At 47.3% G+C, this 26,995-nt stretch overlaps 1 protein-coding gene across 1 annotated transcript in view; it reads right to left on the reverse strand.

Moving 5' to 3' along the window:
- Nucleotides 1-26,995, reverse strand: part of Obscn (obscurin, cytoskeletal calmodulin and titin-interacting RhoGEF) — a 144,774-nt gene that overhangs the window by 94,782 nt on the left and 22,997 nt on the right. Inside the window, 8 exon segments of the mRNA XM_037201174.1 lie at nt 1,940-2,215; nt 5,156-5,431; nt 11,577-11,852; nt 12,349-12,624; nt 16,308-16,583; nt 19,252-19,527; nt 20,949-21,224; nt 25,530-25,805. Coding sequence (XP_037057069.1) covers nt 1,940-2,215; nt 5,156-5,431; nt 11,577-11,852; nt 12,349-12,624; nt 16,308-16,583; nt 19,252-19,527; nt 20,949-21,224; nt 25,530-25,805 — 2,208 coding nt within the window.

Raw genomic sequence — 26,995 nt, forward strand, 5'->3', positions numbered from 1 at the left:
TACTAAGATCTTAGCTATCGTCCTGTTCACTTTGCCAAAAGTTTGTATAGATGTGGTCTTTAGTCCACATAAGAGGATGTCTGTTGGTTTCAATCTTTAACACTTCCACTTTAGTTTCAACAAGGTATTATCTACTTAAAGTATGTCTGGCAGTACATGTTCCCTTTGTGTTCTCTAGAAGAACCACTGTGACCACGGAATAATTTCTTTCTAGAATATTCTGCACAATTTACTCACAATTCACTGAACTTGACTGTTTTCCTATGGCATTCTGAAGTAGGGTTTCATTTCTTTAAAAAGTTAGTGGACTAGGTTAGATGACTCTGAGCATAAAGTTCTTGTCACACATACATGATGTCCAGGACCCACATACAAGCTGAATGCAGTGGTGCACATCTGTCACCCCAGCGTCCTACAGTGAGATGGGCAGTAGAGACAGGAGACTCCCAGGAAGCTGAAGGTCAGCTAGCCTGGCTACACAGTGGTGAGCTACAAAGATTCTGCCTCAGTGAGGATGTAACCCGAGGCTGTCCTCTGACCTCCACACATGCATGCCCACACTCACACACATGAACATGCACACACACGTCATATATACACATATCACACAATGCAACATACATTAGTGAGGCGGTGGTGGTGCACGCCTTCAATCCTAGAACTCAGGAGGCAGAGCCAGGAAGAATCTCTGAGTTCAAGGCCAGTCTCGTCTACAGAGTGAGTTCCAGGACAGAGCTATGCAGAGAAAGCCCTGCCTTGCAAAACCTGTGTGTATCTGTCTGTGTGTCTGGTATGTGTGTGTGTGATAACCTATATATCATTTTAATATAAATAAAAATAATATAAACAAATCATAAATAAATATAAAACAAAAGGATATAGAACTCTTTGAATTCCTAGGACATTTTTCTTAAGCTTTATAGTCATTTCAGGAATTGGCCAAGAGTTTATTGAAATTCTTGAAACTTAACTGCATAAATTGATGTCATAGTCCTTTCCAATCATTTGTCAAAAAATTCTCAGTAGGTCTTTCGTTTGGCCCTTTTTGTTTGTTTGTTTGTTTGGTTGTTTGTTGGTTGATTGGTTGGTTTTTCGAGACAGGGTTTCTCTGTATAGTTTTGGTGCCTGTCCTGCATCTCGCTCTGTAGCCCAGGCTGGCCTCGAGATCTGCCTGGCTCTGCCTCCTGAGTGCTGGGATTGAAGGCATGTGCACCACCACTGCCGCCTGGCTAGTTTGAGTTCCTTTTGGCCGCTTTTATAAGCACAGCGACTCGATCGAACCACCTGCTACAAGTGAGCTCCAGAAGGCACGATGCAGGAAACCCTGTCTCGACCCAAACAGGATCAACCTCACAGGGTGGGGAACCGCACCCCAGCCCACAACACTCTGAACAGGAGAGCAGGGTCAGCTCACAGACCCTGCAGTGGCCTGGGCAGGGAACAACACATTACCAAACTCATAAAAAGATACGTGGAAGTTATCAGCTTTCCCGGCGGAGCTGTCCCTGTGGTACCTCATCTCTCACAGTTTGTAGATGTGGCATGAGCCTCACGGTCATTCTCAAATCTAAATGTATTCATTAAAATCACTAAAAGGTGTTAAACAGAATGTTCTGACCGAGAAAAAAAAAAAAAAGAAAAAAAAGGTTTGCTTCAAAGAGAGACCTCCACAGCTCAGAGACATGTGTCACTGGACCTTATCCATCAGCCTTGTGTTCTGGGTTCCTCCTCACAGACACTGCCACAAAACATGCATGCAGACAGTGTCATCTGGGGTGACATCCATCCCATCAGGGACGGGCCCACCACAAGGGCTGAGAGAGAGAGATTAAGCGACAATGTATAACAGGCAAAGCCAAACAGAAGGAGCACAGAGGCAGCCCTGGCTTGAGTCAGTCCCTGAACCCCCACAAGGTCAACTTAGTGTCTCAGCACCCACCTGTGACGTCCAGACGGAAGGAGACCCTCTGTCCCCCGGCCTCACAGCTGTACTCCCCAGCATCTGCCTTGCCCGCCTGCTGCACCACCAGCCTCCTCTCACAGCCCGAAGCCTCCACTCGAACCTTCGAGCCAGAGCTCAGCTTCTTCCCATCCTTAAACCAGGTCACCTCGGTCTGGGCCTGGGCCACCGTGCAGCTCAGTGTGGCACTGGCCCCCGCCTCTGCCTTCACCTCGCTGTGTGTCTGCTGCTTCTTGGCAAACACCACCTTGGGCTCTGGGGGCAGACAGGGATGCACAAGGTCAGAGACACTGTCCAGGTCAGGAAGGCCACGTGGGGGGAGAAGATCTGAATAGGACGGTTGGAGAGCAGAACACCCTCCAGACACAGCACTGTGCCCAGAAGAAGCTTGAGCATCTCTCAGCATAAAACCACAGTTCAGCCACACTGCCCATCACTACGGCAGAGGGATGCCTTGACAGAGTCTGTACAAGACTCCTGCAAGAAGCGACAGTGTGTCAGCATACACGTGCACTCGCCCTACAGTGACAATGGAGAATCTCCCCCAGGACCACGCAAGGTCCCTGCCTCTTCGAGTGTCATCTGATGCTATGCTGAAGAGGTGGCCTGGACCATCAGAAAAATGGAATAAAAATATCTTTTAACATCTGGCAGATGAAATGTTCTTACACTCTTTCTTCATAAATCTTTTTTTTGGGGGGGTGTTTTTTGTTTGTTTGTTTGTTTTTTCGAGACAGGGTTTCTCTGTGTAGCTTTGCGCCTTTTCCTGGAACTCACTTGGTAGCCCAGGCTGGCCTCGAACTCACAGATATCCGCCTGCCTCTGCCTCCCAAGTGCTGGGATTAAAGGCGTGCGCCACCGCCGCCCGGCCTCTTCATAAATCTTTTAACTCTTGGACAGTCACCAGGACTGGGCCTCTCCGGGTTTTCCTTGCCTATCTCACCACCAACTAACACCCTTCCCATTGCTCTCTGCTGTCCTCCTGAAGTAAGTCCCCCTCAGAAGCCTGAATGTCTCTCATTAGACACTGCACTAGTAGCTGCACACTTGGGATAGTATGACAATTCTTTTTTGTTGTTATTTGTTGTATGTTTGTCTGTTTTGTTTTGTTTGTTTTTGAGTCAGCTGGCTATTCTGGAACTCACTGTGTAGACCAGGCTGGCCTTGAACTCACAGAGATCCTCCTGCCTCTGCCTTCCGAGTGCTGGAATTAAAGGCTATCACAACTTTTTTCTATTATCATTCCCCACTCTTTTTTGCTAGTTTCCATACAGAAATGGTAATCACACCAACCGTGACATCCACCTTTCTGTAAATTACGTTTCTTTAATTTGTACTCCTTAGAGCTTTATGCTGGCCATGTGCTGTTCATGAAGCTCCTCTCCCATCGTCAACAAAAGAGAAAGCATTCATGGCTGTGTGTTTACCTTGGCACCGGCTGCTCTCAACAGCACTCAATGTGAAATTCAGGAGGCCTCTTTTTATTACTAATTCAAGAGATTCTTTTTCTCTGGTGTCAGGGTTTTAGGGAAGCTGTGTAAGGGCTCTATCATGGAGCTACATGCCCAACGTAAGAATTTTTTAATATACATAAGTAGATTTAGATTTCATATCTTCTAGATATGATGTAAAAAAAATTTGTTTTGGAGACAGGGTTTCACTATGTAACCCTGCCTGCCCTACAACTTGATTTTGATTTTTAGACCAGGCTGGCCTCAAACTCAAAGAAATCCAGCTAACTCTGGCCTGCAAGTGCTGGGATTAAAGATGTGTGCCTCTGGCTCCTTCTGAAAACTTTTAAAACATGTATTTATTTTATTTTTAATTATGCATGTGTGTCTCTGTGTCTGTGTGTCTGCATATGCGAGTGAGTGTCAGTGCTAATGGAGGCCACTGATCCCTTAGAGCTGGAGTTACAGGAGATGGTGAACTCACTGATATGGGTGCTAGGAATTGAACTCAGGTCTACCACAAGAGCAGTGTGTGCTCTTAACCGCTGAACAATCTCTCCAGGCCCTCTCCTATAACAGTTTTTGAAACTAGTGTTTGTCGACTTAAAGGGCTACAGGGCTATTTGAATTCCCTGTTTTTTCATCTCTAAGTTTTGATAACAGTTCATAAGGAATTGACCAATTTAATGCAACTATTCAAAATTTATGTGCATAAAGTCATGGGATATTCCCTTTAAATCATTTGTCATCAGGGATACTTCATTTGGTCCTCACAACAATGAGGCATTTCGTGAAAACAATCCCAAACTGCCTCTGCGGTGCCTCAAAGGGAGCTTCAAGCCGCCCTCTTCAGGCTAAAGTCATCTTTTACAGCATTTACTTTTTGATTTTGTGTGGGGCATGTTACCATGGATGTGTGGAGACCAGAGGACAGTTCAGGGGACTCCCTTCTTGCCTTCCACTAGTGGGCTGGGGGAATCGAACTAGGGTCCTGAGGTTTGGTGGCAGGTTAACCTGCTGAGGCTTCCCACTAGCTCCCCAGGTTAAATGCTTCTCACAAAGGACAGTGATGTCAGCTCACAGATCTCTCGGCGGCCCGGCCCGCAGGGGGAGACAGGGGCCTGAATTTCTAGGCAGTTTTGCGGATGTTGTGGAATATCGTCGAACAAGGGCTGCTTTCTTGGCAGCAGCTGTCATTGGTAGAGAGAGCTTCACAGTCCTTACGATTTCTAAATGTTCAAAACAAATTCTTAAGAGGTACAATCCATGTATAATGTTCTGGCTGAGGCGAAAGAAAAACCAGAATTGCTGGGAAGAGAGGTCCAAAGCTCAGAGGTTCCCAGCCCAGGACCCTGTGCTGTTGGTCCTCTGTACAGGCGCTAAACACAGAGGGCTCCATGGGAAAAGCAGGGAGGGCTGTCCAGACTAAACCTTGGATGACCTGAAGCCCAAGCTGGAGGTGACTCTGAGTATGAATAGGAGGTCAAACTTCCCCTTGTCACATTCAGAGCCACGCTGAAGGACAGAGTGCTCTCGGGTCCATGTGGGAGCACAGCCCAGAGCAGAGCAGCCTGGACACAGCATCCGGTCAAAAAGATGGACCCAAGCCACATCACGAAGGCTCCAGGAGGAACAAAAACATGACTGTGTAACACAAGCATGTAACACAGGAGCACAGAGTCAGTGTGGGCATGAGCCAGGCACTGAACCCCCTACAAGGTCAACTTAGTGTCTCAGCACCCACCTGTGACGTCCAGACGGAAGGAGACCTTCTGTCCCCCGGCCTCACAGCTGTACTCCCCAGCATCCGCCTTGCCCGCCTGCTGCACCACCAGCCTCCTCTCACAGCCCGAGGCCTCCACTCGAACCTTCGAGCCAGAGCTCAGCTTCTTCCCATCCTTGAACCAGGTCACCTCAGTCTGGGCCTGGGCCACCGTGCAGCTCAGTGTGGCACTGGCCCCCGCCTCTGCCTTCACCTCGCTGCGAGCCTGCTGCTCCTTGGCAAACACCACCTTGGGCTCTGGGGGAGCAGAGAAGGATGCACAGGGTCAGAGATGTAATCAACGAGAAAGGCCACGTGGGTAGAAGTACTGGGCACTACAGGAAGAGGACAGAACATTGTCTAGGTTTTTCACTGCCTGATCCCAGAAGCCACGGTCCCTCTCAGCACCAAACCAAAATATGTGTGCACAGCTTGCCCATGCTGCCTAGGCTACCCAGAAGAGCTGCTGTACCTAGTCCTAGTCGAATGCTGGAAAGGTCTGCAAGTCATGACATTTGTCCACTTGACCCTAACAATGGAGGGTCTCCCACAGGACTGTGTTAGGGTATGTTCTCACAAGGTCTGAGAGTCCTTAAGGTTCCACGCCCTGTCCCATGTTAACCATCATCAGCTGCTGCCTCTGAAGGGCACCTGGACCACATGTGGCACTAACTGCCAGGTCCTGACGGTGGCAGGCCTCTGATCTTTCTGGGCACGTGTGCATAGCACTGTGGTGTCATAACTCAAGGTTCTCGCTCACCCCCAGGCACTGTTCATTGGATGGCAACACGCTGTGATTTTGGCAGAATGTGGGAGGTGAGTATCCTCATCTTTTCACTGTGTCCTAAAGTCCTTCTGAATCAGTGTGATTTGTTGCCATGTGGTCCAGTCTCCGCAGCTTGTATTTTGATGAGAAGACTGCATTCCTGGAAGGAACTCTGTCCTCACCCTGCAGTCCTTAGAGCAATCCATGATGTCACCTTCAGCTTTCACACCCATGAAGTCACCTTCAGCTTTCACACCCAGTCCCTTCGCCACACCATAGCCCCAGCCACACCCATGAAGTCACCTTCAGCTTTCACACCCATGAAGTCACCTTCAGCTTTCACACCCATGAAGTCACCTTCAGTTTTCACACCCATGAAGTCACCTTCAGCTTTCACACCCATGATGAAGTCACCTTCAGCTTTCACACTGTCACCTTTTACCCTTTGCCTCTAACCCACCTGGAGCCGACTCATGTGATCTGAACTACTATTCTAATTATTCAGCATTTTCCATAGACAGTTAAATGCTCAGCGTGCCATTCATGAAGATGTTGTCCTTTCTACACACTCTGCACAGATGTGGAAAAACTAAGGGGGTGGCAGAGGGACAGCTGAGCCTGTGTTTATGCTTAATAACCCTCTATGGTGGCTCGAATGAGAACGGCCCCCACAGGCTAATACATCTGAATGCTTGGTTCAGCTGGTGGAACTGTTTGAGAAGGATTAGGAGGTGTGGTCTTGCTGGAAGAGGTGTGTCACTGGGAGTGTCTTTGAGGTTTGAAAAGCCCCCAACAGGACAAGTTTCAATCTCTGTCTCCATCTTGCAGAAAACATACAAGCTCTCAACACTGCTCCAGTACCATGCCTGCATGCCTGCTGCCACTCTCCACCATGATGGTCATGGACCGACCCTCTGAAACTGTAAGCAATACCCCAGTTAAATGCTTTCTTTTTTTTTCTTGGTGAGGACATTGATAGCCCAGGGCCATCTGTCTGAAATTGCAAAATGATATACGCTCACCTTATCTGATGACAAAAATGTGAAATTATCTCAGCAAGGAAAACAGAGATAAAATCAGCAATTACATTAAAAGAAGTGTTGACAATATTATGTGAGCTTTCACTTTCTAACTTATTGTAGCCAGCTGACCTCGACTCACAGAGATCCCTGCTCTGCCTCCCAAGTGCTGGATTAAGCTGCGCCCCGCCCCCCCCCACCCCCTATCTTTCTTTTATAAGTTGCCACAGTCATAGTGTCTCTTCACAGCAATAGAAAAGTAACTAAGGCACCCTCCTTCTGCATGTGAATATATTCTTATTACCTGTTAACCATCCTTGCATTGAGAATCTGTTGTCTCAAAGTGTTAAGCTGGGTTAAATTTGGTCTAGAGGGTTTTTTTTTTTGTCCAACTCTAATTTACCTTAAAGTGACAGACTATAAGTTACTCTTGGGACCAGTAGGTAAGTGTTTGGTATGGTCAGACAAGACAGATGCCAGCTGAAAGCAATCCCTCTTCTCTGGCTGTAAACATAGCCTGCCCACACATAACCTGCCATGTTCTGGGGCAGAACTATCCATAAACTAGACTGCTGTCCAATTCTAGAACCACAAAACCAGATCTGCTGCAATCCTGTCATGTGTGTGGGGTGGGGAGGGTGTTGCCGGCATGTGTATCTGGACACTACATGCATGCAGTACCCACAGATGCCAGAAGAGGGCATCTGGAGTTACAGCTGGCTGTGAGCTACCATGTGGGTGCTAGGAATTGAACTGAGTCCTCTGGAGGTGCAGCAAGGGCTCCCAACCACTGCGCCATCATCTCTCCAGTCCCTGCAGTTGTCTTATTAAAGACACACGATACCTCTGTGGCAGCCTTGTACCTAACACAGCAACTATTCACCACCAGCTCTGTGGTGTGCTGACTATAGCTAGCCTGAGAAATTCACTGTCATTTTCAAACCATCCCAATGCTCAGATGGTGATGGGGACTGGACACCTGCAAAATCCATCTTATTTCTTTCCATCTGTGTGGAGCTTCCAGTCTCTTAAAATATGTTTAATAATCCAAACCCAGTCTCTCCACGTGTGATATCAGACTTGGTATGATAAGTATGATACTCTTGAAGATACTTAAAGCTTTTAACCTCATTTTGCAAGAGGCCCGTTGTTAGTTTATAGGGAAGGGTGTTCTTTACATTGGTCTTTGTGTACAGGATTCTTTCTCAATTCTTCCTAAATCTATCCATTTATCTTTTGAATAAACCTTAACATCTGCGAGTCTGTCAGGGTATTCTTTTCCTAACTTCTGTGCCTTTTGGGGGCTGTTCTTCCTAGTTCTGCCATAGGATGCGGTGACGGCTGGACTCTTTGTGCTGTTCCTGACCTCAGAGCAGAGTACTGTAGTCTTTGATTCACAAGCAGTACTGCTGGCCAAGACAAGAAACAACCTGTTTAAAGAGAGTTGCTACAAGTTTTATGACATGACTGATGATAAATATTGTCAAACACTTCTTTTTAATGTACATTGCTGAGTTTTATCCTCTGTTTTGCCCTTGCTGAGATAATTTCACATTTTTGGTCAGTCAGATAAGGTGAGGCAGTATACTCATTTTGCAATATTCCAGACAGATGGCCCTGGGCTATCAATGTCCTCTCCGAGTATGATCCTGTTGACATGCCCTGAGTTCAGCTCATTAGTATTGTGTTTCACAAATTGTCCTTGATAGCCATAATAGATTGACCTAAAATATGAGTTCTTATCTTCTGGCCAGATTTTATTATGCTATGCCGTCTATATGAACAGAACTAAAGGTTTATCTCCTTTTTCTGTTCTCTAAGGGAATAGCTGTAAACACAGAACAAATAACCCCCAGAATGTCTGAAGGCCACTGCAGTCATCCTCCAGGGCCTTGTGACTCGGGCTCTTGTGCTCTAACCCACCTGACACTCACTTTGAGTGAGCTCTTAGTTCCTGGGCTAATCTTTTAATACAGAAATTATTAAGCTAGCACTTAAGTCTATATCATCCCTTGCTTACATATTTTTAAGTGATCAGATTTTTTTTATTTATTTATTGTAAGTGTGTGTGTAAACACATGCACACTCCAGTGTGTGTGTGTGTGTGTGTGTGTGTGTGTGTGTGTGTGTGTGTGTGTGTAGGTCAGAGGACAACTTTCAGTTCTCCCATCACGTGGGTTCTAGAGATTGAACTTAGTGTGCCAGCATTGGCAGCAGGTGGCTTTACCTGGGGAACCATCTCCCCTGCCCATAAAAGAAAAAACAATTATTTTGTTCACGAGTATGGTCACGGTTGTTGTTCTGTTTCTTGGGTGGGACAGTTGTCTTCAAATTGTGGTAGCTACTTGCGTGCACCCCACTTTGTGTGTTCACACCTGTCTCCTCAGTGGCTGTTGGTGGCCTTTCAAATCTCCTTAACTTCCAACTCCCCAAAGTAAGACATCCACTCGGACTTCTATCAGACATGAATATATTTGGATCTTCCATGGATTTCTATGCACTTCAACCTCCTTACTGTCTTCTAGAAACACTAACAACTCTTCTCCACGTGTGTCTTAAGAACCCGTTTTAGCTTTGGAATTAGAAATAGACTTTTTGTGTTGTTTTAAGTCTGACAATTTCACCTTCCACTGGTGCTGTCAGGACAATAGACAATACAAAGAGATGCTTTCTACATACTGACTTGGGTTTCTCACTACTGTTTTAACTGATCGTCATAACTGTGCATTACACAAATGTATGTTAGAATTCAGCTGCTGCCCAGGTCATCATACCTATAGCAGCAGCTTTCCCCTCTCAGAGACACAGACAGGCTCCCTACTGAGACACTGTCTGTAAGCCTCCAGCTGAGAGAGCCCAGGTGCAGAGTTTCTCACCTTGAGAAGTGAGCTTACATCACAGGGGCTCTGCCTCCACCCACCCCACCCCCACCCCACCTCTGACCCAAGGCTGGAGAGATGGCTCAGCGATTAAGATTGTTGACTGCTCTTCTAGATGTCCTGAGTTCTAACCATACGGTAGCTCACAACTATCGATAGTGGGATCTGATGCCTTCTTCTGCATGTAACATCGTACATGCAGATAGAGCACTCATACATAAAATAAATAAATCTTTTTTAAAAAAAAAAAAAGAAAGAAAGAAAACCTCTGACCCATCTCACGGTTCCTTTTTTTTTCATTTTTAATAAATAATAAACTATAGAATACAATGTAGTGTTTCAATAACCTCTCTACATTGTTATCAAAACATGGTAATTAACATATTTACTGCACCAAGTGTTTATTATTTATTTGTGAACATTTAAAATCCTCTTAGCTGTTTGGAAATGCATTAAACATTATGGTCAACTATCATCATCTTACTGTGCAGTAAAGCACTGGAACTAATAATTACTTTCTAGAATGTTTGGTATGATTTATCCATAAGCCCTTGTACTAACACCCTTTTCTATGATAAATTGGTTTTTATGATTCTGTTTCAGAAAGACATTAAGACTATTCAAGATTTCTACTTCTTTTTGTGTCACTTTTTATACAACTTTCTAGAAAACAGCCAAGTGGTTTTATTTTTTTTAATTTCATATTCTCTGAAAATGAAATGAAGTAAAGATACAAGATGTTTTTTCTTTTGTGTTGTTTTGTTTCATTTTGTTTTGTTGATATGTTTATTCATAAACCATTTTTTAGTGATAGAATTACTTTAAATGTTATCTAGTGACCCCCGAGGTAGGAGAGGGCTCCTAAGTGAAAGAAGATGGATGCACATCTCAGATTTCTGTCTGATGAGTGGGGAAGGGTGCAGACAAATGAACACCAGTCCATGACATCAGCACTGACTGTGGACAGAGAACCCACTAGAGGAACTCACCCTATTAGGGGAAAAAAACATAAGCTACTTCTTTCTCTTTTCCTAAATGACGCTCCAAGGAGAATACTGATACTGACTTGTTTTCTAACCTGCTTTTAGAAAATAAGACTTTCCCTGGGGAGAGCATTCTACTCTTGCAGCAGCACATCCACAGCCTTCTGCTCTTTCCTGACCACACACAGACACTGCCATGTAATGTGGACCTACACCTCAGTGTAGGTACACAGAGACCTCTACATCTCAGAAATTAAGAAGGAGTACCCGAAACTACAATAAGCTAGCTTTTGTTGCAAGAAAATCCAATTATGATTAGGAGATCAAAATTTCCCTAGTTTTATTTAAGTTAAATAGAAATGCTTCTTGTGAACAAGAATGTTCGTGCTGGGTTAAGGCATGCAGGAGTGGCAGACACTTGGACATTCAGAGCCCACAGAGACATATCTGGCTTACCCCAATCCTAAACAGCAGGAAGAGCCATGAATATCCCTGGGCACCAAAAAGCAACACAGAGAACCCCTGGGGTGTTTTGGGGGTGATAAATGCTACTACATGAAAATAAGGACAGCTCCCCAGACTTAATAACATCCATTTCTGCTCACACAGCCAAACCATATGTGTGAAAACAGAATGTTAATGATGGGAGAATTGCAGAGGGCAAGTTCCCTGCCGCAGCGCCAGGGCCCTTCAAATTATTAGTCAGTCTTAGCCTCTCATCCAAATGAGCAAGTTTAGTGCCCTCAAACAACTGACCTGTGACGTCCAGACGGAAGGAGACCTTCTGTCCCCCGGCCTCACAGCTGTACTCCCCAGCATCCGCCTGGCCCGCCTGCTGCACCACCAGCCTCCTCTCACAGCCCGAGGCCTCCACTCGAACCTTCGAGCCAGAGCTCAGCTTCTTCCCATCCTTGAACCAGGTCACCTCGGTCTGGGCCTGGGCCACCGTGCAGCTCAGTGTGGCACTGGTCCCCGCCTCTGCCTTCACCTCGCTGCCAGCCTGCTGTTCCTTGGCAAACACCACCTTGGGCTCTGGGGACACAAAGTCAGAGGCAATGTCTAGATCAGCAAGGTCACAATGGGAAAGACCCTGGATGGCTCAGCTGGAGGACAGAATGTCATCCAGGCCCTTCACTCTCTGTGCTCAGGAGAAACCCCAGGGCTTCTAAACACAGGGAAAGTCATGCTCTCTTATCCATCCAGAACACATTCCAAAACCTGCAATTGGTGCCTCAGCTGCAGATAGCACCAAATACTGTGTATGTTTTTCCTGGAGGGCCTGAGAAAGTTTAGTTAACAAATTCAGCATAGTAAGAAACTCATAAGCCAGGTGTGGTGGTGCATGGCTACAATCTTAGCATTCGGGAGGCAGAGAAAACAGACTCTGTGAGTTTGAGGCTAGCCTGATCTACATAGCAAGTTCCGGGCAAGGTCAGCCAAAGTTACATAGTGAGACCCTGTCTCAAAAAAAAAATCAAGAAGATGTAATAATTAGGAACACACATGTGGATTGTCCCAAGGGACTGACCTGTGACGTCCAGACGGAAGGAGACCTTCTGTCCCCCGGCCTCACAGCTGTACTCCCCAGCATCCACCTTGCCCGCCTGCTGCACCACCAGCCTCCTCTCACAGCCTGAGGCCTCCACTCGAACCTTCGAGCCAGAGCTCAGCTTCTTCCCATCCTTGAACCAGGTCACCTCGGTCTGGGCCTGGGCCACCGTGCAGCTCAGTGTGGCACTGGCTCCTGCCTCTGTCTTCACCTCGCTGCGAGCCTGTTGCTCCTTGGCAAACACCACCTTGGGCTCTGGGGAAAGAAAGGGGTACCAGGGTCAGAGATACTCTCCAGGTCAGGAAAGCCACAGGGAAAGAGTCTGGAAGGGTGTCTGGATGGTAAAACATCCCCCATTCTCTGCACTAGCTACACCCAGGAGGAGACGCAGAGTCTCTTGGAGCAAACCCAGTTCATCCGTACGTCCTGCCACAGATTCACGGGCTGCTCCAGGGGGACCACTGTAACAGAGTCGGAGCAAGCCTCCTCCAAGGAGGAACTGTGGGTGGGAACACATGTCCACCCGCTCAACAGTGACAGTGGGAAGTCTCCCCCAGGACGGTGCAGGACATGTCCTCACAGAGTCTCCCAAGCTCCACTCCCTGCCGGCTCCAAACATCCTCAGCTGCTGTATTCAGAGGACAGCCCAGACTACCAGCCCTTGTTATCAGCCTGGTCCTGGGAGTGGGGACCTCAAGCCTGTGGTCATTAGTGGTTGCCACTCCATGTGCCACTCCAGTGTTTCACCTAATTTCAAGGGCACTGTGGTGTGCACACTCCTCTGAGGATCTTTGTGTGATCCCCTGCTAACGCGCTGGCACTTATATTTGTCATGACTGCCATCCTCATCCTTGACTCTTGTGGTATATATATATCTGCAGGCAAAGATACCCATTTGTCTGAGGGCTAATGCACTTATAACATGCTCGAGAATCTGCTATCTCCCTGAAAACATCAGCTAACCCGTAACACCTGCTATGGTCCTATCTACCTCACTTTGACGACTCTAACCACCTGCAGCCGGCTCCTCAACAGTGAGGAGGACATCCAATATGATTTTACTGCCCTCTGTTCTGTGCACCTCACAGGGCCTGAGGGTTGGGAGAACAGGTAGAGGGCGAACCTGCTTATACACAGGCTGTTCTAAGCTCACCTCCCAATTGTTTAGGTCTCATAATTAGTTCCTATCTTTAGACTTCGATTTCTGGGTTATTTTAGCTTTTGAAGAATCTTGGCATCTGGTGTAGCAAGCGCCCCCAAGCTGATCTTTGACAGTGGTTAGGCTCAATGTTTTCCCATGTGGACAGAGGCATCCCCTGCTGCATTTGAACCAAGAGCGGCCACCTGCAGTTCGTGCAGACTGTATCCATTTAGTGCATCTTCGCAATGTTTACTAATTTTCACTAAGTGTGCCAGCATACCTTGTCGGACTTGGAATTGGTAAGGTGATGACTTTGACGTGGGTGTAAATCTAAATCTGTCATGTAAACCTGGAGGTGCTTCCCTATACCACTCTGTGGTCTCGAACTCATCCTCAACTCTCTTACAAAGTCTGATGGTTTTGGCCTAAGAGGGCAACACAAAACACCACCTCCAAAAGGCCACAGCTCCTCAATAACTAAAGTCAAAGACACAGAAATGGCTGAAACGCTAGACACACAATGTAAAGTCCACGTGTAAAGATAGTCAACGACTTCAAGTAGGAAACAAAGGAGCACATGGATAAAGCCAGGAAATCAGTTCAGGGTGTAAATAAGGAAGTCAGTAACACAGAGGAGGCGGCCAGCAACATGCATGAGAAACTGAGCAAGGACATCGAGATCCTGTGAAAATATATATGATAGAAATGAAAGACTCGATTAATAAAATTGAAAACACACTGGAAGGCATTACAAATAGGTCAATCAAGCTTATGGAAGAGCGGCTGTCATGGATGGAGGCCACCAGGGAAGTCAGAGAAAGACTGAGGACAAACAACAGCCAAGAAAAGAAAAGGAAAGGGAGGGTGATCACAGCAACATCCGGGAACTCTAGGACATGGTCAAGAGCATAAACCTAAGAACTACGGACTAGGAAAAGATGAAACACAAACTAAAGGCCCAGAAAATCAGTTCAATGAAATTAGAGCAGAGAATTTCCCAAATCTAAAGAAGTAAGCACCAGAACACATGGGGTATTACAGCCGCAAATAAACACGACCAGAGAATTTCCACACAATACAATAGTGAACACGCTAAAACTCGACAAATAAACAATATTTATTTTAAAACAAAGTGTAAGAGGACCAATGAAATGGCTCAGCAGATCAAACTTGGCAGCCTGAGTTCACTCACCAGAACACACACAGCAGGAGAGAACTGAGTTCAGTCACCAGAACACACACAGCAGGAGAGAACTGAGTTCAGTCACCAGAACACACACAGCAGGAGAGAACTGAGTTCAGTCACCAGAACGCACACAGCAGAAGAGAACTGAGTTCAGTCACCAGAACGCACACAGCAGGAGAGAACTGAGTCTCACCAGAAGCACACATGAGAATGCGTTCATCAGAACGCACACAGCAGAGAGAACTGAGTTCAGTCACCAGAACGCACACAGCAGAGAAACTGTAGCAACTTTTTCAAAAGGCAAACCCATTAGAATAACCTCCAGCATCTCAGTAGAAACCCCCAAACCCAGGAAAACAAGGAATGATACATTCCATGCCTTGAAAGAAAAAAACAAAGCTACCAGCTGAGAGGACTGTTCCAACAAAGTTACCTCTTAAAACCAACAGAAACAAAGACAGCTCCAGAGAAACAAACTAAGGTAACTCAGCAACCAAATCAACCCTGCATAACATTCTAACAGGAATCCTGACCTCAGAGAGGAAAAAAAACCTAATCACAATAGCACATAACTAATAAATTTCATTGGAAGAGTAGATGAACAAAGGAGACTTAAAAAGATTCAGTCATGACCACTTCAGTAATGAGGAATCGTGCATTAATCTAAAGAGGGAGGTGAGGAGAAAGAACAAGAGGCCAGTGAGCTGGCTCAGAGCTTAAGAGCACTGGCTGTTCTTGCTGAAGACCTGGGTTTGGTTCCCAGCACCCACTTAGTTCCAGGGGATCTGATGCCCTCTTCTGGCCTCTGTAAGCACTGCACACATGTAATATATATACATGTATGCAAACACTCGTACACAGAAAATCAAAATAAAGCATTTTTAAAATAATGAATAGTAATCCTAGAACTGGGAAGTGGTGGCACACACCTTTAATCCCAGCACTCAGGAAGCAGAGGCAGATGGTCTACAGAGCAAGTTCAAGGACAGCCAAGATTACACAGAGAAACCTTATTTCCAAATGCCACCACTTCCCAAAAAAAGAATGAACAGTAATCCAACTAAATGAAAACAACCAGGAAAATGATCAATAAAATCGCAGGAATCTGAAAACAACTCTCAATACTAATCCTAAACACAAGTGATCTTAACTCCCCAACAGAGGAGCCTATTGGGATAAAAAATAAGATCAAGGGACTAAATAGATGATGCGATGGTTAAGAGCACTTGATGCTGTCACAGAGGACCCAGGTTCGATTTCCAGCATCCACATAACAATCTTTAATTCCAGATAGACATTCGAGCAAAATGCTCTTACATGTAAAATAAGTAAATCTAAAACTATGTTTAAACTTGTTAATAATTGTTTTAATATCAAGCTATTTGTAGTGTTCAAAACACACACTTCACTGGTAAATACAGACTTGAGAGTGAATATGGATCAAACACTGGAAGCAGGGATAGCTAGATTTACATCTCATTAAACAGATTTCAAGCCAAAGGTAGTCAGTCAGGAAAGAAGTTCACTACACACTAGTAAAGAGGGTAATACATTACATCAGGAAGATGTAATAATTAGGAACACACACGTGGATTGTCCCAAGGGACTGACCTGTGACGTCCAGACGGAAGGAGACCCTCTGTCCCCCGGCCTCACAGCTGTACTCCCCAGCATCCGCCTGGCCCGCCTGCTGCACCACCAGCCTCCTCTCACAGCCCGAGGCCTCCACTCGAACCTTCGAGCCAGAGCTCAGCTTCTTCCCATCCTTGAACCAGGTCACCTCGGTCTGGGCCTGGGCCACCGTGCAGCTCAGTGTGGCACTGGCCCCCGCCTCTGCCTTCACCTCGCTGCGAGCCTGCTGCTCCTTGGCAAACACCACCTTGGGCTCTGAGGATAGACCAGGACACACACATAGGTCAGAAACACTGTCTATATCAGGAAGGGCACGTGAGGAAAAGACTTGAACGAGACAGCTAGAAGGCAGAACGTCACCCAGCCTGTGCACACTGTGTCCAGGAAAAGCTCAGGGCCTCTCAACACAAAACCCCAGTTTATCCACATATCCTGTCACTGCTGTGGGGTCACTCGATGGGAGACACGGTTACAGTCCTCCATGGAGAGGCTGAGGGGCAGAACACATGCGCCTGTCCCACAGTGACAATGGAGAGTCTCCCCAGGACTTGGTAGGTGGTGCCTCACAGCGCTGAGAGTCCAGAGGCTCCACGCCCTTTCCTGATGAGTTCTGTCAGCTGTGGCACCTGCAGCAAGGGAGAGCCTGGGCCATCTGTGGCCCTCGGCTGTCTTACAGATGTTGTCAGCCATCGGGGTGTGTGTGTGTGTGTGTGTGTGTGTGTGTGTGTGTGTGTGTGTGTGTGTTCCTCTGCACAGCTGATGTTCAAGGAGACCCTACTTTTCATAGCACTGTATCTTCTTCATATTTATTTCAGGGGGTTCTTTACATATTACAGTCCTTATCCTCTTTCACTGTCTGACCTGTAGGTCTGATCCCAGTTACAGATAGTGAGATGTGGCTGGTACCCCAAAAGTTTATGTGTCGAAAGCTGGATCCTCATGTGGTAGTGCTGAGGTGGAGAACTTTTTTTTTTTTTTTTTTTTGCTTTTTCCAGACAGTGGTTTCTCTGTGTAGTTTTGGTGCCTGTCCTGGATCTCGCTCTGTAGACCAGGCTGGCCTCGAACTCACAGAGATCCGCCTGGCTCTGCCTCCAAGTGCTGGGATTAAAGGCGTGCACCACCACCACTCAGCACCTTTTCATGTGTTTTAATGTCCCCAAAACTCTCATGAAGAGTCCTCTCCCTTCCTTGCTGGCTCTAAAAACAAGGGGGAAAGGAGGATGGGTTTACACACAGGTGCATTTCAGAGCTCAGTGCTTTGCTTTTTCCGTCTATTTCTAGCTCTACAGTGAGGGCCCGGATCTGCCTGCTATGCTGTACGGTAAACCTAGACAGGACCAGAGAAAAATGCTAGCGCTTCCTTTAAGAGTAAGGGATGCTGGGCTGGCTCAGTGAATAAAGCGCTTGCTCTGCACACCAGACAACTGAATTTGATCCCTGGAACCCGCAGAAAGGGAAAAGGAGAGGACAGGTGCCATAAAATTGATCTCTGACACAGAGTGTGGCATGCGTGCCCACACACCCACACACAGGCAATAATAATCATAGCGATTAAAATATTTTAAATGTGTAACTTTCCCCTCCAAAGCTCTCAACCAGATCATAAAGTGCAGGAGCTCTGACCAACCCTGGAGAGATATCTGGGCCACCACAAGCCACAGGCCAGATGCATCCAGAGTCCACCACACAGCATGAGAGCCCTGGGTAGGTGTTCTGAAATGAACGACTATGGGGAAGTGAGGAAATAGAGGTGGTTAAGGCCCTCGGTCTTCTGGTTCTGAGGGCTGTGTCTCCCTGACTGACAGCTAGAAATTCTGATGAAACTGGCCAGATCAATTACAAAAACAAAACAAAACAAAACCCCTACACTTCCCAGCCAATGACCTGTGCCTCAAGTCCACCTCCTTGTGACCTGAGTGTCCCTAGAGTCCTTGGGCTGAACGTTTGTGTTAACCAGCACTCCCTCCAAGCTGGAAGCCTGCACAGTCCACTGAGGACAGTCTCCTATGTCAAGAACAAAATTCTGTGGGGAAAAAAAAAGGGGAAGCCAGGCGGTGGTGACACATGCCTTTGATCCCAGCACTCGAGAGGCACAGCCAGGTGGATCTCTGTGAGTTCGAGGCCAGCCTGGTCTACAGAGTGAGATGCAGGACAGGCACCAAAACTACACAGAGAAACCCTGTCTCGAAAAACTAAAAAAAAAAAAAAAAAAAAAAAAAAAAAAAAAAAAAGGCGGGGGGGGGGGGAATACACCAGCACATACTTTGGCTGACATTTAAACTTAGTCATAGATTAAGTAGATTCGAGGGCCCCAAGTCACACCCATAGCAACAGGGAATGTGCTCCTCTCCTGGTGCCTGCACCTGACTCTCCATTGTGCCTTGTATCACTGCTCTTACCGTAATCGATAACCTGACTAATTCTGCTTTTCTCTGAGTGGTCCTGGATTCTCTTCTGTGGTGGAGGTCAAGGACCTGGCTGCATCTCAGCAGAGGTCACCAGCGATCTGAGCCTCCTCAGGTTGTTCAGGCTGCACCACCCACAACATGGAGAGCATTTCCTAATGTAGTGACGGGAAGAGCACGCAAGCTGGAGGAGGCCCTCTCTCTCCTCTCCTAGCTTCCCTGAGCTCAGCTGTAAGAAGGAAAGTGAGAAGCAGAAGGAGGGCCTGAAAGATGAGCTAGAAAGAGGGAAGAGCACGCACGGCCTGGGGAGACGCTCGGCAGTAAAGGATACGCAATCCTCTTGCAGAGGAGCCCAGCACCTAAACTGAGCTACTCACAGCAGCCTGTAACTCCAGCTCCAGGGGGTTCCAACGCCATCTCCTGGACTCATTAGTACCTGCACTCATGTGCATACCCAAACACACATAGCCAGCCTCCACCACCTCCACACAAGGCTAACTTCGTGTGGCAACACCCACCTGTGACGTCCAGACGGAAGGAGACCCTCTGTCCCCCGGCCTCACAGCTGTACTCCCCAGCATCCGCCTTGCCTGCCTGCTGCACCACCAGCCTCCTCTCACAGCCCGAGGCCTCCACTCGAACCTTCGAGCCAGAGCTCAGCTTCTTCCCATCCTTGAACCAGGCCACCTCGGTCTGGGCCTGGGCCACCGTGCAGCTCAGTGTGGCACTGGCCCCCGCCTCTGCCTTCACCTCGCTGCGAGCCTGCTGCTCCTTGGCAAACACCACCTTGGGTTCTGAGGATAGACAAGGGCACACAGGGTCAGAGACACTGTCTAGGTCAGGAAGGCCACAGGGAAAGAGCTGGCTTGGGCAATGGAGGATGGAACTTTCTCAGCCTTGATGTGGAGACTATGATCCTCATCCCAGCGTGCAGCCTCCTGCCTCTGCTGGCTTCGCTCTGCCAACACCGTGGCACTCAAAGCAGACGGCTCTTCGGGAAGATCACTCTTCCCACCCTCCCTGTCAGCTCTGATGTCAGTGCTATGCTGACCGCATGATATGACCTACGGGTTTATCTCCTTTCTCTGGTCTCTAAAAAAAGTCTCCATGATCGTGGAATAACTGGTCCCAGTACTATTTGATGCTTTCTCAACAAAATTATTTGAAGATTTGGTTGCTATTCCACTTATTTAAAGAACATAAGATTTATTGAATTTTTATGTCAGTTTTCACACAGCTTACTAGTAATCAGGCAAACTGTCACAACTTTTCAGATTTATTACCATAAAATATTTTATCATATACTCTTAAAATAACATTTCTGCTGGGCAGCGGTGGCACATGCCTTTAATCTCAGTACTCAGGAGGCAGAGGCAGGTGCATCTCTAAGTTCAAGGCCAGCCTGGTCTACAAAGCGAGTTCCAGGACAGTCAGGACTGTTATATAGAGAAACCTTGTCTCAGAAAACCAAAAGAAGAAAGAAAGAATGAAAAGAAGGAAGGAGGGAGGAGGGAGGGAGGGAGGGAGGGAGGGAGAGCCCAATAATAACGATGATGGTGACAATATTCCCATGAAGACTCTATAGCTTGTTTCTCAATATCTAAACACAGACAGCTGTTTCGTGGAAGTCTGGTAGCACACTGCTGTGGGTACTCTCCGTCATCTAGGATTGCAGCCCAACCTGTAAGTCCTCAAGGCGCCACCTGCACACAAGGCAAATGGCTGTCTGTCTCGGACTTCTCCCTCTGAGCACCCAGAGCCAGGCACTAACACTGATAGAAATGTGGGCTGACTTGGCAAGAGACACCCCTCACCATTCCTGAGTCCAGAGCAGGAGCTCTGTGGGGACCCCTGAGGCACCTCTCCGAACTAAAAGCAAAGGTTAGTTGGTATTTGCTTTAAACCCTATTCTTCTGTGTAGGAGAGGAAGGAGGACTGAGATCACACACCAGATCTAGCCAGAGTCCCAGATTCCATACAAGACAAAGATGGTTCTGGGAACATGGGACTCTGAATTACCCCATAGTAAGGCCACTCAAGGCTTACAAAATGGACCCCTCTTCCAACTCTGTAGTCCTCCCCAGCCCAGCTGCAGGAAAAGAGGAAGGATGGGGAATGTGAGAGATGAAGGCTAATGTAAAGGGCAAATATAAAAGGCTAATATAAAACGATAAATCAGTTCCCTCTCCACTATCTCATAAGGCCAAACAGGTACCTGGCACATCCAGATGGAAGGAGACCCTCTGTCCCCCGGCCTCACAGCTGTATTCTCCAGCATCCGCCTTGCCCGCCTGCTGCACCACCAGCCTCCTCTCACAGCCCGAGGCCTCCACTCGAACCTTCGAGCCAGAGCTCAGCTTCTTCCCATCCTTGAACCAAGTCACCTCGGTCTGGGCCTGGGCCACCGTGCAGCTCAGTGTGGCACTGGCCCCCGCCTCTGCCTTCACCTCACTGCGTGTCTGCTGCTCCTTGGCAAACACCACCTTGGGCTCTGGAGACAAACAAGGACACACAGGGTCAGAGACACTGTCTAGGTCAGGACAGTGGGGGAAACCTGATGGTAGTGGGACCACTGGGAGGCAGAACATCGTCCAGACTAGACTCCACACGCACTCTGCCCAGAAGCCCCGGTGCCTCTCAGCACAGAACCAGATCTCACACACACACACACACACACACACACACACACACACACACACACACACACATCCTGCCTCTGTTGTAAGAGCTACTCTGGAGACTGCCCTTCCAAGGCCAATGCAGCGGCGCTGTGGTGGAGACCTGAGGTTTTCAGTCCCTGCTTTTTCTCTTCGGTGGTTCATTGTTCCAGGATGATCCCGTTTATACCTGTATGGTCTGTCTTCAAATTTTAGGAGCTCTGTATGTACCCCATTTATACCTGCACTGTCTCTTCAGATTTTAGGAGCTCTGTATGTATTTGAGTACTGGAGTCTTGCTACTCATATTGTAAATATTCTCCCCACCTGTGTGCTTCAATTTCTCACTTTTGTGTGTGTTTTCTGGTTAAATCAAGTATTTTCACGAAGCAACACATCTACTGTTTCTTTGTAGGCCATGTATCCATGTACTGGCTATGAAATCACTCACATGGCAATGCCCTGGCACACTCAGCTGTCAGTCATACTGGCTTTCTCTGAGGTTGTCACTCAGTGCACTGTTGACTGCAATGAATGCTTTAGGCGAGACTTCCAGGGCTAACACATTTTCCAAATGTGGGGAAGATGGTCCTATCTCTATGCGTCACACTCAGGAAAGGAGGGGCAGGGCCTACAATGGCCGCCGGCCAAGAGCTGGTACAGAAGCCATTTCATCCTGCTCTACTCTTCCATCGGCACATTTGGGCCCACCGTCCTTTTCATTGTTACTTATGATGAGGGTTGAGCTCACGAAGCAGATGCTCTCAGCTGCTTATCTTCAAGAGAACACGAGGCCTTTGCAACCGGTTTGCTGGACGTCATCACACTCAAAATCATTAAATATGTTTGGATTCTGACTTAGGAATGAAATTAAGTCCTCTGTGGTTTCTAGTGGTTTCTCCCGATGTTCATCACAGTCCTTCAAAAACTTTTGACCATTTCCTTACTGGGCTCCAAATGTCATTTCTTGGGCATCAGATTGGAAAACAGATGCTTCCGCAGTTGCTGTGAGTACTGTAGAATCCCACAAACCTTCGCAGCAGTGTGTGGATGGAGCCGTGTCTCCCGCGTGCTGGGTTTCTGTGCAAGGCAATCCTTCCCAAGGCTCTCACCCCAATGCTTACCTTAGGGACTTTCTTAACTGGTGACTGGAAGTCCCACTCTGGCTGTCTTACCCTGGCTTTTCTTGTTGCCATTTCAAAGGTAAATCCCTCGCCTAAAATGGGATGTTAGCTGCTGCTTCCTGTAGTTCTGGTTTTCATAGTTGGGGGGCAGGGGTTGGTTTCTGTAAAGAATTCATGCTGAATTTATTGAAGATTTTTCAGGATATGAGATGATAATTGATTTTTTTATGATTAGTGTGTGTGTGTGTGTGTGTGTGTGTGTGTGTGTGTGTGTGTATGCATGTGTGTACCATATCATGAGTATGATCAGAGAGCAACTTGCAGGAGTTGGTTCTCTCTTCCCACCATGTGGGTCCCAGGAAACAGGTCCTCAGGCTTGGCAGAGACACCTTCATCCACTCAGCCATCTCACTAACCCAGAGACAGCAAGTGTCATGAAATACTTTTATTCTGCACTGACTGAGCTCTCTGTGCATTTCCTTTTTGATGCCCTGAGCTCCTGTCCTTGTGTCCAGCCAACGGCTCACGCCAGGCTTCCCTTTCCCCAGAGTCTTCAACCACTGCAGAGCATTTTTCTACCAGGCGTTCACTCTCCTGGCCTGGATGTGCACGTGGCCTTCTAGTTTTGCATATTTTCCCTGTAAGGTGTGTTTTCATATCACTTTGTTTCCATAAAATGATCCATCTTTCATCATCCTGTTTACCATGAGAACTACTGTAAGTAAAGAACAGTTTGTTTCTAGAACTTCTGGAATGTTGTTCCTGCTGGCTGCATGCCCCGCCCCCTAAAAAACGGTTCTTAAACTACTGAATGGAAATTCAGCTAAAGCTTACAGAGCTGTTTGAGTTTTCAATTTCTTTTTTCAGTTTTGACATGACTTTCTAGGAATTAGCCAAATTGTCACAATTTGCCAGTTGTTTTTTTTTTTTTATAAATATTTACCTTTATTTCACATGCATTTGGTGTTTTTGCCTGCATGTGTGGCCGTATGAAGGTGTTGGATCCCCTGGAACTGGAATTATAAACAGTTGTGAGCTGCCATGTGGGTGCTGGGAATTGAACCCGGATTACCCGGATTCTCTGGAAGAGCAGCCAGTGCTCCTAACAGCTGAGCCATATCCCCAGCCCCCAATTTACTAGTTTTTTTTTTTTTTAAACCATAAAATTAGTTGTCATAATCTCTTCAAATAATGTCTCACAAGGAAACAGCAGGGTGTTTTGACAGTTGTCCGAGCTCATAATTGATGGTGTGATTGGCCCTCTGTATCACAGATTCAACAACAGCAATAGAAAGAAAATATGGAGGTGGGGCAGAACTGCATCTGTGGGACCCACAGGCTTCCTTCTTGTCATTGGTCCCCAAATAATACAGATGGGCAACTGGCGGCACTGACGTTATCCTGAGCACAATCCCCAGGACATGAGTTGAGATGTACAGGGGAAAGGGTTCTGATGACTACAGTTAAAAGCACTGGCCGCTCTTGCAAAGACTGGGGTTTGGATCCAGCAGCCATATGGTGACTCACAACTACCAGCTCCAGGGGATCTGATGCTTTCTTCTGAACTCCATGGGCACCAGGCACGCACATGGTACACATATATATATGCGGGTAAAACCTCCATATACATGAAATAAATAAATATGGCGTGTTTTGAGGTAGGAGGGTATTGTTTTGTTTGTTTGCTTTTTATTGTATAGATGGGCCTGGAGAGGTGACTCGGCAGTTAAGCTTGCTACTCTTCCAAAGGACCTGAGTTTGGGCAGCTCACAACCACCTGTAACTCCAGCTCCAGGGGATCTAGTGCCCACTTCTGGTCTCTGCAGGCACCTGCACTCACACACACATACACACACACATACACACACACACACACACACACACACACACACACACACACAAATTTTTAAAAAGTGAAATACATCTTAAAAGAAGAAAATGTACAGAGCACATGTGCTGGTTGGATGTGACGCACCAACATTTTACATAAAGGACTGTCACATCTGAGGATTTTGTATCTGCACTGGGGTCCTGGAACTAAGTTTGAAGGACACCAAGGACACAACATAAACCTAAAGGCCAAAAGCAGAGAGGCAGCCTATAAGGACACAGCATTAAGGGTCTGAACAAAAGGAAGATGCGTGTTTTCAGCCATCTCCACGCACCCAGCCAGAGGCCCGGTGACTCCCAGTCCCCAGGGACATGCTGAGTTTTTTCATAGCACTCCGCTCAGTGGCAGATCGCACAGCGACATGGCAGTCCACCACATCAACGCTTCTCCACACCAGCTTTGTACATCAGCTTCCAAGGGCTGATGATGAGAATGATCTGGTGGAAAACAACAGGAACACAGGACACGATTGAAAAGACCATTCCACCCTGACAAGTGCACATGGAAGCACATTGATCAGTCTCCGCTCTGTACCCGACCCAAGCGCTGTGCAACCATCCACCAGCAGGCAATCTCCTACAGACAGGTGTGTAGGAGGCCAGCTTCCAACTCCCTGGGAAAGGAGTGAAGGGGATCACGAGAAACCAAAAGCTGAGAATACCAAGACAGTCCTGAGACAGTTACAGGTGTGACCAAGTATCTGGCCTGTGGCTTGTCCTTACCCTGAGTTAGTGGGCAGCTCTGGCCGTGGAGAACCACGCACAGCTCTGGAAGAGAACCTGCAAGTATCCAGTGCCTCCAATCCAAGGAAGATCACTCTCCCAGGTGAAGGTCACAGGGTCACCTTACAACAAAGAACCAACTGATTCCAACAGAACCAACCAAAAGACACTGGGCAGGCTCTTGGAACATACAGCTAAGGATCACTACATGGACACCATCAAGGTGTGTCAGAAGGGCCTGTGCCTGCCTGTTTTGCCTCACTGAGCACACAGATATAAGATGGCATATGGGAAGCCAGAAGATGGTAACAGAGAAAGTGTAACAGGAAGGACCCAGTGGTCAGCCACACATCTGATCAGTCATCACCTCTACACAAGATAAACTGGCATCTCAACACCCACCTGTGACGTCCAGATGGAAGGAGACCCTCTGTCCCCCGGCCTCACAGCTGTACTCCCCAGCATCCGCCTTGCCCGCCTGCTGCACCACCAGCCTCCTCTCACAGCCCGAGGCCTCCACTCGAACCTTCGAGCCAGAGCTCAGCTTCTTCCCATCCTTGAACCAGGTCACCTCGGTCTGGGCCTGGGCCACTGTGCAGCTCAGTGTGGCACTGGCCCCCGCCTCTGCCTTCACCTCGCTGCGAGCCTGCTGCTCCTTGGCAAACACCACCTTGGGCTCTGGGGACAAATCGGGACACAAAGTCAGAGGCAATGTCTAGATCAGCAAGGTCACAATGGGAAAGACCCTGGATGGCTCAGCTGGAAGGCAAAATGTCATCCAGGCCCTGCACTCTCTGTGCTCAGAAGAAACCCCAGGGCTTCTAAACACAGGGAAAGTCACACTCTCTTATCCATCCAGAACACATTCCAAGACCTGCAGTAGGTCCTCAGATGCAGATAGCACCAAATACTGCGTATGTTTTTCCTGGAGGGCCCTGAGAAAGTTTAGTTAACAAGTTAGGCATAGTACAAAACTCATAAGCCACTGGGTGGTGGCGCACGCCTTTAATCCCAGCACTCAGGAGGGAAAGCCAGGCAGATCTCTGTGAGTTTGAGGCCAGCCTGGTCTATAGAGCAAGATCCAGGACAGGCACCAAAACTACACAGAGAAACCCTGTCTCGAAATGAAAGAAAGGAAGGAAGGAAGGAAGGAAGGAAGGAAGGAAGGAAGGAAGGAAGGAAGGAAGGAAGGAAGGAAGGAAGGAAGGAAGGAAGGAAGAGAAAAACTCATAAGCAGGTTTGGTGGTGCATGGCTACAATCTTAGCATTGAGGAGGCAGAGAAAAGCAGACAGACCTCTGTGAGTTTGAAGCTAGCCTGGTCTACATAGCAAGTTCCAGGCAGGCCAGTTAAGGTGGCATAATGAGACCCTGTCTCAAGAGGAAAAAAAAAAAAAAGTGTGTATGACAATGCATACCTTTAATCCCAGCACTGGAGAGGCAGAGGCAGGTGGATCTCTGTGAGTTCAAGACTGGCCTGGTCTATAAAGCAAGTTCCAGGACAGCCAAGACTATGTAGAAAGAGTTGTCTCCAACCCCTTCCCCCTCAAAAAAAAATCATAACTACTAGTGAAAAAATGGAAAAATTAAAGAAACATAGTGTAACAAAAGCCCACACTCTAGACCATTATTAAGTAAAATAAGGACCAGCTGACCAGAAGTGTCGAGATACCTTCGCAACCAAGAATTTCTCATTTCTGGAATTTTCCATACATTTTTGAACCATGGATGACAGTGGGTAATTAAACCCAGAGTGTGACTGGAGGTAAAAAGAGTGACTGCCACAATTTGACACACACCCCTCCCTCCTTTCTGGTGTCCTTTCCTGTCAATTTTCTGCCCAATTTTCCACAGAGCTCTCTTTCTTCCA

The sequence above is a fragment of the Peromyscus leucopus genome, chromosome 8b (genome assembly GCF_004664715.2).
Source record: "Peromyscus leucopus breed LL Stock chromosome 8b, UCI_PerLeu_2.1, whole genome shotgun sequence".
NCBI lineage: Eukaryota > Metazoa > Chordata > Mammalia > Rodentia > Cricetidae > Peromyscus > Peromyscus leucopus.